The sequence below is a fragment of the Struthio camelus genome, chromosome 8 (genome assembly GCF_040807025.1).
Source record: "Struthio camelus isolate bStrCam1 chromosome 8, bStrCam1.hap1, whole genome shotgun sequence".
NCBI classification, from domain to species: Eukaryota; Metazoa; Chordata; class Aves; order Struthioniformes; family Struthionidae; genus Struthio; species Struthio camelus.
In genome coordinates, this window is record NC_090949.1 from 8,414,589 (window position 1) to 8,427,092 (window position 12,504).

The 12,504-nt window shown below is 45.7% G+C and overlaps 1 protein-coding gene across 2 annotated transcripts; it reads left to right on the forward strand.

Annotated features, from left to right (window-relative positions):
- The first annotated feature begins 934 nt into the window (after positions 1–934).
- On the forward strand, positions 935–11,616 carry GORAB (golgin, RAB6 interacting). Of its 2 annotated transcripts, none has more exons than XM_068951901.1 (5): positions 935–1,072; positions 2,399–2,759; positions 5,272–5,373; positions 7,094–7,234; positions 9,861–11,616. In XM_068951901.1, exons 1-5 carry the CDS (start codon positions 1,003–1,005, stop codon positions 10,330–10,332), a joined length of 1,146 nt encoding a protein of 381 aa, XP_068808002.1. In that variant the 5' UTR covers positions 935–1,002; the 3' UTR covers positions 10,333–11,616. The 2 variants fall into 2 exon arrangements, with proteins under 2 accessions (XP_068808002.1, XP_068808004.1); XM_068951903.1 differs by having other exon boundaries at positions 2,399–2,747.
- The last annotated feature ends 888 nt before the right edge of the window (positions 11,617–12,504 follow it).

A 12,504-nucleotide genomic window follows, 5' to 3' on the forward strand; every position in this document is an offset into this window, starting at 1 on the left:
TGCTGGACATCAGCGAAGTCTCGGTTTCACATCTAGGCCTAGAACTGAGCCGCTGGTGAAAAACAGTGACACTTCTATTCCCCAAAGGCGCCCTGCCAAGTCCTATCAGCAACACTTAACGCCTGCCGGAGAGTGGCAATTCCGGGCCGCTTCTCCTCTGACTCGGACTGGTATTTATGGGATGCGTTAGTCACGCAGAAGCTGTTAAAAAGTGCCTCAGTGATAAATCGCCACGTCTTACATGGTCATCTAGTTATGAGTTCACCCTGGGAGACAGCAATACTTCAGAGCTTGACTAATCCCTTACAGATTGGAAACGGATGGGAAGTGGCAGGGATATAGCTAGGCACTGAAAACGTCCCCTTTTTATTGCCGATGATGTATTATTTAAGCCTCCGGTCCGTGGGACTACCCCGGCAAAGCCTAGGGCTCGTGCCCTTGCGTGCCACCTGACTTTCTCCCCGGGGGAGGTAAGCCTGTCCGCACGTCAGCAAGACCTCTAAACACGCTTCAAGCAGCCCCAAGAGCTCAGGGCGGCTGACGCAGAGCGGGCAGGGCCGCCCGGGAGCCGACACCCTGCCTGCCCTCGGAACGGGCCCGCCAGGGACACGGCTCGACGCCTCCCGCAGCAGCGGCCCCTCCTGCTCTCAGGCCAACTCACTGGGAGCCACGGAGCCCCTTACGGCTCCGCATGCCCCGGAGCGCGTGCGCTATGCCACACGCAGACCAGCTGCTCGGCGAGCCCGCCGCGCCGCGCCCCGCACCGCCGCCATCTCCCGCCCCAGCACCAGCCCCGCCCGCCGCCATCTTCCCCCCCGAGCTCCCGCCCCGGCCCGTTGCCGTGGTGACGCTAGGCCCCCTCCCCTCGCCCCGCCTCGCCCGCGGCCCTGCCGGCCGGGCTGGCCGCGGCGTTCGCCTGCGGCGGGCAGGGCGGCGGTGACGGGGCAGCCGTGGGCCCTGCCCGCCGCGGCGCCGCCGCCGTCAGCGGAAGGAGGAAGCGCCATGGCCGGCGCCGGGGCTTGGGCCGGCTTCTCGCAGGAGGAGCTGCGGCGCCTGCGGGGCCCGCGCCCAGGTACGGACGCGGCCGGGCTCCTGCGGGGGCGGTGGCGCCGGGCTGGCTGCACCGGCCCTCAGAGCGGCGGCGGTGGCGGGGCCGGGCCGGGCGCGGCGCGGAGCGGAGCGGAGCCTCTCGGCCCGGCTGCATCCCCTCCGTCCCGCGGCCGCCCCTCCACCAGCCTCCTCAGCCCCCGTCCCTCCAGCCCCACGCACCCGCCCCGCCGTCTCCTGCCCTTCCGGCTGTGCCGCCAGCCCCGACGTCCCTCCACTCAGCCCCACACATCCAACCCCCCCCCCCCCCCCGTCTATCCGCCTTGGCCTCTCTGTGCATCCCCTCAGCCCCCCACATCCAGCCCCCCGTCTCCTCAGCTGCCTACATCCATCCCCTCAGCCCCCCACATCCAGCCCCCCATCCCCTCAGCCCCCCCATCCAGCCCCCTACATCCATCCCTTCAGCCCCCACATCTATCACCTCAGCTCCCCACATCCATCCCCTCAGCCTTCCCGGCCTCTTGGCCCCTCCATCCATCCTCCAGCCTTCCTAGCCCCCTGCATCCATCCCTTCAGCCCCCACATCCATCCTGTCAGCCCCTCACATCCATCCCCCAGCCTTTCCAGCCCCTTGGCCCCCCCCATCCATCCCGTAGCCTTCCCAGCCCCCCACATCTATTTCCTCAGCCCCTGCATCCATCCTTGCAGCTTTCCCATGCCTTCTATCCCCCATATCTGTCCTTTCAGCTTCCCTGTCCCCTTAGCCTTCTCCATCCCCCCCCCCTTATCTGCCTGCCCCAGCCTCTCCATGCAGCCCCTCAGCTCCCCACATTTGGCTTCCTCATCACTCCCTCTCTCTCTTCCACCCCCCAGCCCCCATCCAGCCCCTCTCTGTCTGTCCACTGCCAACCTCTTTTTGTCACCTTTCCACTCACTCCAGCTCCCTTTCCTCCCCCCACAGCTGTCCATCCACCAGCTCTTTTTTATAAACCCCTAGTTTGCCTCCCTGAGGACCCTTCTTTAGCCCTGTGTCTGTCTCTCCATGACCCAAGGGTTGCCTCTGCTCCTCCTAAGGCTCCCCTTTTGGTCCCCCGCTCCAAGCCCATCATCCCAACTTCACCTGGTTCTGGATGCTCAGATCCTCTAAACCTCCCGATTCTTAGACTAACAAAACACTTCCAGGTACCTGGGTTTTCCCTCGCCTCACCTTCCCCCAGCACCCTGGCCTGTCTTTTCCTTAGGCTGGTTTTATCCCAGTTTATTTGCTTTCCTGGAAAAGCTAAATCACAGAGTCTATTTTTGACGTTAAGATTTTATTTTAATTCTGCTTCTCCCACTCATCCCCTGATAGATTTGTCAGAATCCTTGGAGCAGCAGCGACGCCCCCACACCGTGAATAAGAGCCGGAAGCAGCTGCAACGAGAAAAAGCCCTCCAGCAGCAATGTCAGAAGCTGGGAGCACAGGATGGAGCAGCCTCTGTACTTCCTGAGCAGTTGCTTTCTGTACCAGAACGCAAGCCTTGTCACCCTCAGCAGCCTATGGCACCACCTCATCCTCCTTCAGTGGGAGATCAGAGGCAACATGGCAGCCGAGATCAGCAGAAGGAACTGAGACTAGGAGATCCGTGTAATGGCAATGAAAATGCCCAGAACCTCCCTGCAAAGCCAAACTTGAAAGTGGAGAAAAAGAAAGTGGAATTGTTAGTAAGTCGGTAAAATCAAGGGACTGATTTTATTCTGTATTGATTCCTTCTTTCACTGTGCAGTAAACTGAAACTGAATTTTGAACTTTCCTATATCTTCTAGGAAGGTTGGAGAGATCATATTTGCTTCCTCTGTGTTGAACCTCTGTTTTTCATCTCTATTTGGGTTAAGCCTGATTGGAGGCCAGATTCTGTAGTCTAATCCATGCAGATAAACACCATCATGTCTTCAAATAATTTCCTGTAGCATTGGGGTGTACACCATAAAGCATCCAAGATATGGAACTGTCTTAATGGTTAATGAAGACCTAATCTCACCAATGTCGTGCTGTGTAGATAAGCCAGAATCCACAACAGAAAGCCCTTTTGGGAGGTAGATCTACTCTGATTTGTGTAACTTCACGTTCCCCTTCATAATATTGCAGGAAACTTGTTAATGCCAAAAGTGTTGGTAAGGAGTTAAAATTTCAGGTTTAAGCCGTTCTAGAGCTTTTGTGATTCAAAATGAGACCGTCTCAAGGCTTGCCCCCCATGCATCAGCCCACAGTGGGTTGTCTGTCTCCCTCGAGCATCAAACTGGTCCGTTTGAAAGCGAGAGAGAAAATACTAAACAGGGTAGTCTAGGAATTGACTGATGGAATCTGGCAATGATTTTGTTCCTCATGCAGAATGCAGATAGTAGCATATAAAAGAAGGCTGCTGTCTCAGTGCTAGGGAGGAGCTAATAAGCTAAGTATGAAATGACTTGTTTTTACCTGTGGAGGTTCTTCTTCCTGTCTGTATCCAAGTGCTCATTTTCATTTTTTCCTCAGTGGACACAAAGTTTTGTACAGTATTCTCTTTATTCTCCTGTCTGCAAAGCAACATGTGATGGACCAAAGGATGAATTCTCATTCTAGGGCATGTAGTTTATTTTTAAAGCTCTCAACAATGCTGCTCCAGCCTTGAGTTCCTCTGCAGGTCCAAACTTTCCTGCTCAATATAATCTGTTACAAGCGGCTGGTTGGCTAGTTGGCTGCCAAACTGTCTTCCATGCATCACTGATACTCCTCCAAAATAGGGCTCAGCAGCTTTCCAAGTGTGGTATGCCAGGCCGTGCTTTTGTTACGCAGTTAACTCTGTAGGATCTCAGAAGGGGATAGTGGTGCTGCCCACGGGAGAGGCAGAAACGTGGCAGCTGGCAATGCGCACATGGCAAAGCAACACGTGGCTCCTCCAGAATTCAAAAGCTTCTGGGAACTCCTGTTTTGCACAGATGCATCTTGAGAAGGCTGCAGCTGCTGGCCATGCTGCCTGCCATTCACCTGCTCGGGTACTGGGTGGGATCGCCCACATGCAGATAGCTGTCCCTTCATCAGAGTAGCAGCACTTCAAAGAGTAGTGCCAAATTCCTCACGGGAGCTCAGCTCACCAGTAGTACTGGCTGTTCAGTTCCTTCTTTGTGGTGAAAAACACAGGCTTTATGTGGCTGGAGAGAAGATAGCTGAAGCTTTACACAGATTAAGTTGACTGTTTGGGAAGCGAGAGACATTTAGCTGCCGCAGCTATCACCCGAAACAGCTGGATTCATTTCAGCCTATGCATCTGAATTTAAATCTTATTAAAAATATTTCCCTGTGTGAAGTTTTAGGAATTAGAGTAGTGAGGAGAAGTCTGAAGAGTATCTGAAGAGATCCTCTCGTTCAGAAATGATTGTTAAAATAAACATAGGTGAGTTACTTTGGTATTTTTAAGCTAAGCAAGACCTTGGAAAAGAGATTTCTCAGGAAAAGGGATGAAGACCACTACAAGATGGAAAAGCAGCAAAGCCGTTTTTGTTTCTCTTTAATTCTGCACAGTTTTGTTCGCTTATCACATAGCTTGTCCCCGCTCACCCCACTTATGTAAGACCTTGCTCCTCAGGGACTGGTTGTATCTCTCGGTAGATGTAGCCTAGGAAACAGAATCCGTATAACTCTTTCCCTGGTGGCACGAGTGAATTCTTGTTCTTCCTCATTGCTCATTCTCATTGTATCTTACCTTCAGCTTTGTCAGTGTAGTTATTTGAGGGCTGTATTGTAAAGCAGACACATAAAATGATCTGTCTTATTGAAAAATCCTTTCCAAAAGGGGGAAAAAAAAAAGACTACATTGACAGACTGAGCAGATAACAACTTATAGCAGATAGCAAGAAACCTGAAACTGCTTCTACCTAATGGGGAAACATATCCTTTTAATGAAAAAGTCCCATATGTTCCCTCTTCTCAGAAGCTGAATTAAACACCAGCTTTTTTGCTTGCGAAATCTTCACTCTGATCAGCAAATTTCTTTTGGAAATATTTTGTTGGCCTAAATGACTTTTCTTCTTATAGGTGATTCTTCTTACCTCAGAACTGAAACATTGACCTGCTTATTTTTCCTTTAGCATTTTTTAGAGTGTGCTCCGGGAATTGTGGTAGATATTTGTGTCCTCTGGGGAGTAGAAGACACGGAGAGAAAGGAACTTGGTATTAATTTTGATCTTCTTGTTGTCAATGAACAGGCAAGAAAAATCACGATGGGAAATCCTCCAGCAGGAACAGCGGCTGATGGAAGAGAAGAATAAACGCAAGAAGGCACTCCTGGCCAAAGCTATTGCTGAGAGGTGAGGGGCTATGCTGCAACATGGGCTGAAGCTGAGGAAGGGGTTGCTTTTCATCTGCGATCAGTTGCCTATCTTTTTTGTCAAATTTCACTTTTTCCTCCTGTCAATGCACTGCATGTACTGCTCCAAAAGTGGGTAGCTGTGATCAGCATTCCCCTTTGATTACACATGCTGGCCAAGAAGTTCTGATTGGGCATTTTGCCCTTCCAAATCTGCAGCTTCATGCACAGATGAAGAAAGTGTTACAGAATTAGAGAACCAGCTGAAGTCCTTTGCTTTCCCTGGATTTTAGGAAAGTTTATTGGATTCTGAGCTATGAAGGGAAAAAATAACTAGTTGTCTCTGGGCTTTTGAGTCTTAGTAGTATGTGAAAGGTGTTGAAAGGAGAAGACGATCAACTTCAAAATGGTATTGTGTTACAACTGGCTGATTAAAACAAATATAAATTCACCCATTCTCATACTCGTTAGCTCTGGCTCTCTTCAGGAGACCAGGCTTTAAATACATCACAGTGTTGTCCACCGAGATAGTTTAGGACTGTAAGTAAGGCAAGGTTTGTAGGGAAGGACATCCAAGCAGCTGGTAATGCTGGATCAAGAATGGAGATGTTAAGTGTTCAGGCTCACAGTTTTTTCCCAGATGTGTACTATGTTCTGCCCATCAGAGTTCTTGGGGTAGCGAAGATGAATATAGCCAGCCAGTACTGTGCAGAAGATTCTCTTTGAGGTTCTGAAGATTTTCCTTCTTCTGCCAGGTAGAGATAAAATGCAAGTATGTTACTGTAGGACAGCAAATGTGGGTGTGACCGCCAGGCAGGCTGCCTCCATCTAGAAGTAGAGCGTAAGAAGAGAGAGGAGGTCTTGGAAGGTGATGGCTAGGAAGCTATGTCCGAGCTTCAAAGGCCTTCTTCAGGCTCGGGACAATGCTACAGGATGTCTGTTTCTCTCCATCTGCATCAGTTGGCCTAATGAGAAATGGTGTCACTTCCTACACATCTAGATCTTGCTTTTCAAGTACGTGTTTTGGGGTATAACGCAGTGACTGAAAACCATGGCTTTGCTGGTGGTGATGAATGATAGCCAAGTGACCTGGTATAAAAGCTTGTGGAAAGTTACTTAGGTTGCTTGGGAGTGAAATCCATCAAAGCTTGCTGCCCTTAGCAACATTTTGTTTTTGACACTGAGGAATGAATAGTCTGAGTTGGAAAAGGTTACACAGGGCTTGATTGAAATCCTTTGTGTTTGATGTAAAACTTTCCATCGACTTCATTGGGATTTAGCTGGGCCTATTGGGAATAATTTTACAAAATGGAAATCAAGTTTAGGTTAGGTGACTCTTTGGCCCTTACTAACTGGGCTTCTTTGAAAGGGAATAGTTGCAGGACTAAATACCGCCTCTCTCATTCCCCCCAGCCATTTCCTGTTTCCTTACACTGAGAACTACTTAGATACAGCAGCTTCTTGTGTGTTTCCACAGTGAAGAAACACAATCCATTTTGGGCACTTTGATTATGGTCATTACGTAATTTTGCTTTAGTCCTTTAATGGCAGGCATTTTAGATCCCTGTGGATATTAAGAAAGATCAAAAGTCTTAAACCATAAAGGAGAAACTTTTTGAGTAGCTCTTAAAGAAGGTAGTTGCTCTGCAAATGAAATGAGGTACATTATGCTGAGAAAGGACACTTGTAAAGAAAAATAAAAAAGCATCTTCCTTTTGCAGATCCAAAAGAACTCAAGCCGAAACAGTGAAACTAAAGAGGATTCAGAAGGAGTTACAAGCTCTGGATGACATGGTGTCTGCTGACATTGGGATCCTGCGGAACCGAATTGATCAGGCCAGCTTAGACTACTCCTATGCCCGGTAAGCGACAGATAGAGAAGGAAATAGCCTCCCATGAGTGGAGGGATACAATGTAGTTTCCTATTGCTGAAGCAATAGTGGCATTGTGTCACTGTAATCATATTTAGTTAAAATGGACACAGTCTGGGGGGCTTTCAACGCTTGAGGTAGATGTATTCTTTTTATTTCCTCATTTTTCCATGGAATTCTGGAAACCTTCTGAAGAAGGTGTCCTGACTGCAGACTACACTTTCCAGCTTTGTGCTATCAGTAGATATATTTGCTGCTTTAACTGTGCAGTTGTCCATAAGCCCTGCTTTATTGTTTCAAAATTGTTTGTTTATTCTCAGGGGGAAATAATTTTCTTTTTTAAGTGCTAAAATGAAAGTCCTTTTCAGGGAAAGTTGCCTGTTGGTGACAGCTCTGGTCCTGTTAGAATCAATGGGACCAATTAAGCTTGAAACATATATAATAGTGCTGAAGTGCCTTTGGAACTGGGACCAAAAATTGAAGGAGAAAGTAAGCTTCTACTCTTCGCAATGTGCCTTTAATCACTCTGGTTCTGATGAGTTCCTTAAATGCAAGAAATTCATTAGAAAACCCTATTAATTATGGGTAAACCACAGCATCAGCAGATAAACATCAGCATGTTTATGTAGCCGTTTAATAAAATGGAAATGTTCGATTGCAGTTTTTGGTTCACGATTCGATGTGTTAAACATGTATTTCTCCTTATGACTTCTGCTGTACGTTGACCACAGGCCAAATAAACATGGTAATTAGTCTTTAAAGAAATACCAACGGTAGCTGAAAAATAAGAATTTCTTTTGCCTAATTATCATTTGAAATATCTAACATTAACTGTAGTTTCACTAGTTCACTACATTCACATACTGAACTTCATATCCTCAACAGGAAAAGCATTTCAATGTATTTGTAGGCTTAACTCTGGTTTCTAAAACCATTAAATGCTTCCAGAAATTTCTTTAGCCAAATTTTATAACAACCTGTCTATTTGAAATTCTTAGTGGTAGAAGAGCATATAATAGAAGCAGCTCTGGCTTTTGGGAAGCAGCTTTTAATGAAGGTGACAAAAAGGGATGCTGGTAGGGCGAAGAGGCGAAACTTTTTAGTGTGCTTGATGACTTTGAACTTACTAAGTCTTTTTTTCTGAGAGAGGGGGATTTGGAAATGGGTAATATTCAGTCGTGTAGTTTTTGTGCATTATGAGCCAAAGTTGATGTGCTTCCATGCGATGTCGTCTTAAGCAGTTACTGAGTCCTTGCCGTACGTTTTGCAGCTCAAGTCAAATTATTTCAACTGGTCAAGATGTGCAGTATTAATAGCCCTGAAGACATTGTTAGGGGCATCTGACAATTGCTGTGGAATGGAGTTTTCGTAAATAAGATGTGGAGAATATGTGTGAGTTCAGCCCAAAAGTTTAATTGTGCAGAAGTTTCCAGCATAATGTTGAGTCTTCCCTTTCACATTCACTGCCCAGGGAAATCTTGACTTTCTTGTGAGGGAAACGTAAGCGGACGTTTTCTGCCCACTGTAGACCCAGCCTTGACAGCTGGGTAAAAGTTTTGTGATTACTATGTAACGGAACGTATTTGGGAAGGCTTTTCCATGTCTTTCTTCCTTCTGTTTCCCTAAACAAAAGGACTGTCTTTCTGTTGCTTTGTTTAAATGTTTAACCAGATATTTGAATTGCGATTTTTATAGAACAGCTGTCTTGTTTATTCAAATACCTTACTAATATTAGATTTGTGAATGCTCTGTAAGGTATATCACATGCGTATTCCTTTTGCATGTTCCCTTTCCCAGTCAGCAAGATTGCATCTATCTTTCTATTAGTTCAATGAGAATTAATATATGGATTCACTGAATGTAGTTAAAGATGCATCAGTGATGTGGACACCAACCGTTAAAGAGCTCGATATCCCGGATATGTTGACCTCAATAAATATTTGGGATATTTCCTTTTTGCTATATTTGTCATGACAGGAAGTGCAAATTGGCAGGAGGTGTGTGCTGGGGGGATGCTTACAGTAAAATTCTACATCTGTTGCCACGCGAAAGTTGTGATCGCTGTTAATGTCATATGCTGTGTCAATCTGTGCTGCTCATGACTTTATGTATATTTGGGTGGCAGGAAGAGTACACTTCTAGACCACATCCAAGTGTAAATGTGTATAGCACCATTGTAGCATCTGTATCCGTTGGGTGGATGTTGGATTAGAAAAATACAAAACCGATTTGTGATATTTAAGTTTTCACTAGATAGGTGTTCATTGGAATATGCAAAGCTGCTACAATTTTTGATGATTTCTTTCTGCTGCTAGAAATGCATCCCTTGAAACAGGCAGTAAAACCACTTGTACATGATTCCGTTTGTAGACCTCAGACAAGGGAGTTAACTCTTGGACTGCAGCAGCAATGGAGGCTAATGTGCCGAGAGGAGAAGGTTTGATCTATTCACATTTATTTTCTTCCCTTTGAATAATGTAGCAGGATGTCATGAAGTAGCTGGCATAATGCATTGCGGAGGAGATTGCATTTCAGGGATGCTTAAAGTATCTGTCCGTGTGTGAGACTGTGAAGTGCTTTGAAAACTAATCCGCTAGAAATGATGATGGTTTTACAGGAAGCGGTATGATAAGGCTGAGACGGAATATGTGGCAGCTAAGCTGGACCTCCAACACAAGACGGAGATTAAGGAGCACCTCACAGAGCACCTGTGCACGATCATACAGCAGAATGAACTCCGCAAGGCCAGGAAGCTGGAGGAGTTAATGCAGCAGCTGGAAGTGGAGGCAGATGAGGAAAATCTGGAACTTGAGATAGAGGTGGAACGGATGCTGCAGCAGCAGGAGGCAGAAGCAGGGAGACAAGCCAGCCAGTCACAGAATCACGCCGGGACGGCTAAGGAAACCCCCGCTCCCAGTGCTACAGTAAGGGAGAGCGAGAGTGCTGACCATGCTGCTGCTTCTCCTGCTATTTCTGAACAGTTGGTACGATCTGACAGCTCCCATACCAAGTCCCTCTTGAATATGGACAGCCAAACTCAAGCAGTAAAGGTGACTCCAGGAGACCGCCCAGTTTGCTCTGATACATGACTACTATATTCAGATAAGCCAGCCTGTTATGGAAGATACACTTGCTGTGGGCTTGCGTTCTGTATGTTATCTCTGGGCTTCTGCAGAGCCAGTAATATGCACTTCATTTCTCTTTTTCTTTAATTTTGCTTTCTTTTTTTTTTTTTTTTTTTTCTAACAGGACTCTTATGTAGGGTTCACCATTTGTCCTTATCGTTCTGATTTTAGGTTAACATTCTAATGCCAAGCTCTTCATGGTGCTTTGTACCTTGCTGAAAGGGGATGCTCTCAAGCAAGCAGCAGGGTTTTTCTGAAGGCGTTCTGCATACAGAGATCACAGATACCTGTTCCAAGCAGTGTGCAAGAGAAGGTGGTACCTATTTACATGGAGAAAGCGGTGCAGCTAATTCTGGTTTTAGGCACATTCTGTCTCCGGCCAGCTACGATAGGATGTTTATCTTCCTTTGTGTCCATAAGGGATTAGTTTTCAATGGTTTTTAATTCTCTGAAATACAAGTAGGGTCTTTAATTATGTTTGTAGCTGATGCTCTTTTCTGTACCTGATTTAAAACAAATTCATGTACAGAGGAAAATTGCAAAGTCAATTGAAATATTTCCTGTTTATCTCTTTGCTTAATTTTTCAGGTAATGCTAGATCCTACAAAGCTATATATTGATAACACTGTTATCTATGAAATCACAGCAGCTGTGATTAAACAGAAATGAGTGAGTGACACGGTTTAAGACATAGCAGAATGTATGCTGTAGAAGTAGAAACATGCAATAGTGTGTGTTACAATTAAAGCTGTTCCATTATGAATATTTTTCTCTAGCTGTCATAGTTGCCTCAAATTTCCTGTAATCAGGCAGAGATCTTGTAATGAATAATCCCTACAGTATACCGGAATTGAGAATGTTCAATGCATTTTCTTGCCTGAAGAATGGGTTTGTACCCCAAAAGAAGTTCAGCTGTTTTGCTCGGTTGCTGAAAAGCTTTAAAAAGCCATTCCAGGTGGAGAAAGTCTCAGGAATTAAGCTGGAAGACATAGGAAGACCTCCCATAGACTGATGCAGCTGCAAACCTTGGGGACGGTTTTCACGGCTATCCACTTTGTAACAAGGATTCTTTCATCATGGAAATGTTTTCTGTAATACCTTACCTGAACCTGTCAGTCACGGTTTGTGACTAGGTCGCTGACCATCATGTATATAAACAGAACACTGATTGTCTCAATGGCTTTAATAATGGAAAATCATGTCACTACATTTCATTTTTATTTTATTAATAAATCAGTGCATCTTCTATGCAGTGTGTTTACTTTCAGTTATGATATCTGATACTAATACATGTATCCAAGACTTATTTTTCCCACAGGAGGTGATAAAAGACCGAATCAGATACTTCCTTTGGCAACTTTGCTCTGCAGGAAAGTAAAACCTTGAGGGTGGCTATTCCAAAGTGTGAAAATGAACGAATCAAAGGCATGGCAAGATACAGCTCGGCAAGAATCTTTTCGGCTAACTGTGGCCCAAAGCAGCCACAGTGAAATGGAAATGGAGAATCCCTGCTAGTGTCTCTCATACGCAGGAGAAAGAGGGATAAACCTGTTTCTAGAGAAGCCACTCGTGGTCAATGCCGATTGAAGTTAGAAAACTCAGAAGCAACCTTTGAGTTAATGTTGTGTTGTTGCTGAGACATTCTGCATTCCCTCTTATTTTGATGGAAGACTTGACCTAAAAACCAAAGCTTTGTTTGTATTCTGAAAAAAAAATGGGACTGACTTCCTTTGCTCTGTCTTAAATTGCAGAGCAGCTTGTAACAACCTGATTATGGTTTTCAGAACTGGATACCAGTAAGTGCAATACTAATTTAATTGTACCATTCTTGTTTCCATCCTCTAAAACTGTCCCCAGTTGCTCCTCAAGAGAATCTAAGTCCTAGTGAATAGATCTGGTCCTCGTTACAGTTGTATTCAGGTCATCGGGAGACATAAAGAAAAACATCTGACAGAAGAGTTGAATTGTAATCATATCTACAAGGGTCAAATACATACAATTTGTGGGTTTCCGTTTGGCTAAAACACGGTTGGAATAGTCCTACTGATCACAGCTGTCTGGTACTGATAAGACAATTGTCTGAACTCCTCAAACCAAAAAGGCAAGAAATCACAAGTCCAAAAATCTTTTTGACAA

Bases quoted from the DNA above. Each gene is read 5' to 3' on its own strand.
- GORAB (XM_068951901.1), top strand. From the start codon at position 1,003: ATGGCCGGCGCCGGGGCTTGGGCCGGCTTCTCGCAGGAGGAGCTGCGG. The intron at 1,073-2,398 runs GTACGGACGCGG...ATCCCCTGATAG, and splicing joins CCTGCGGGGCCCGCGCCCAG to ATTTGTCAGAATCCTTGGAG. The intron at 2,760-5,271 runs GTAAAATCAAGG...GTCAATGAACAG, and splicing joins GTGGAATTGTTAGTAAGTCG to GCAAGAAAAATCACGATGGG.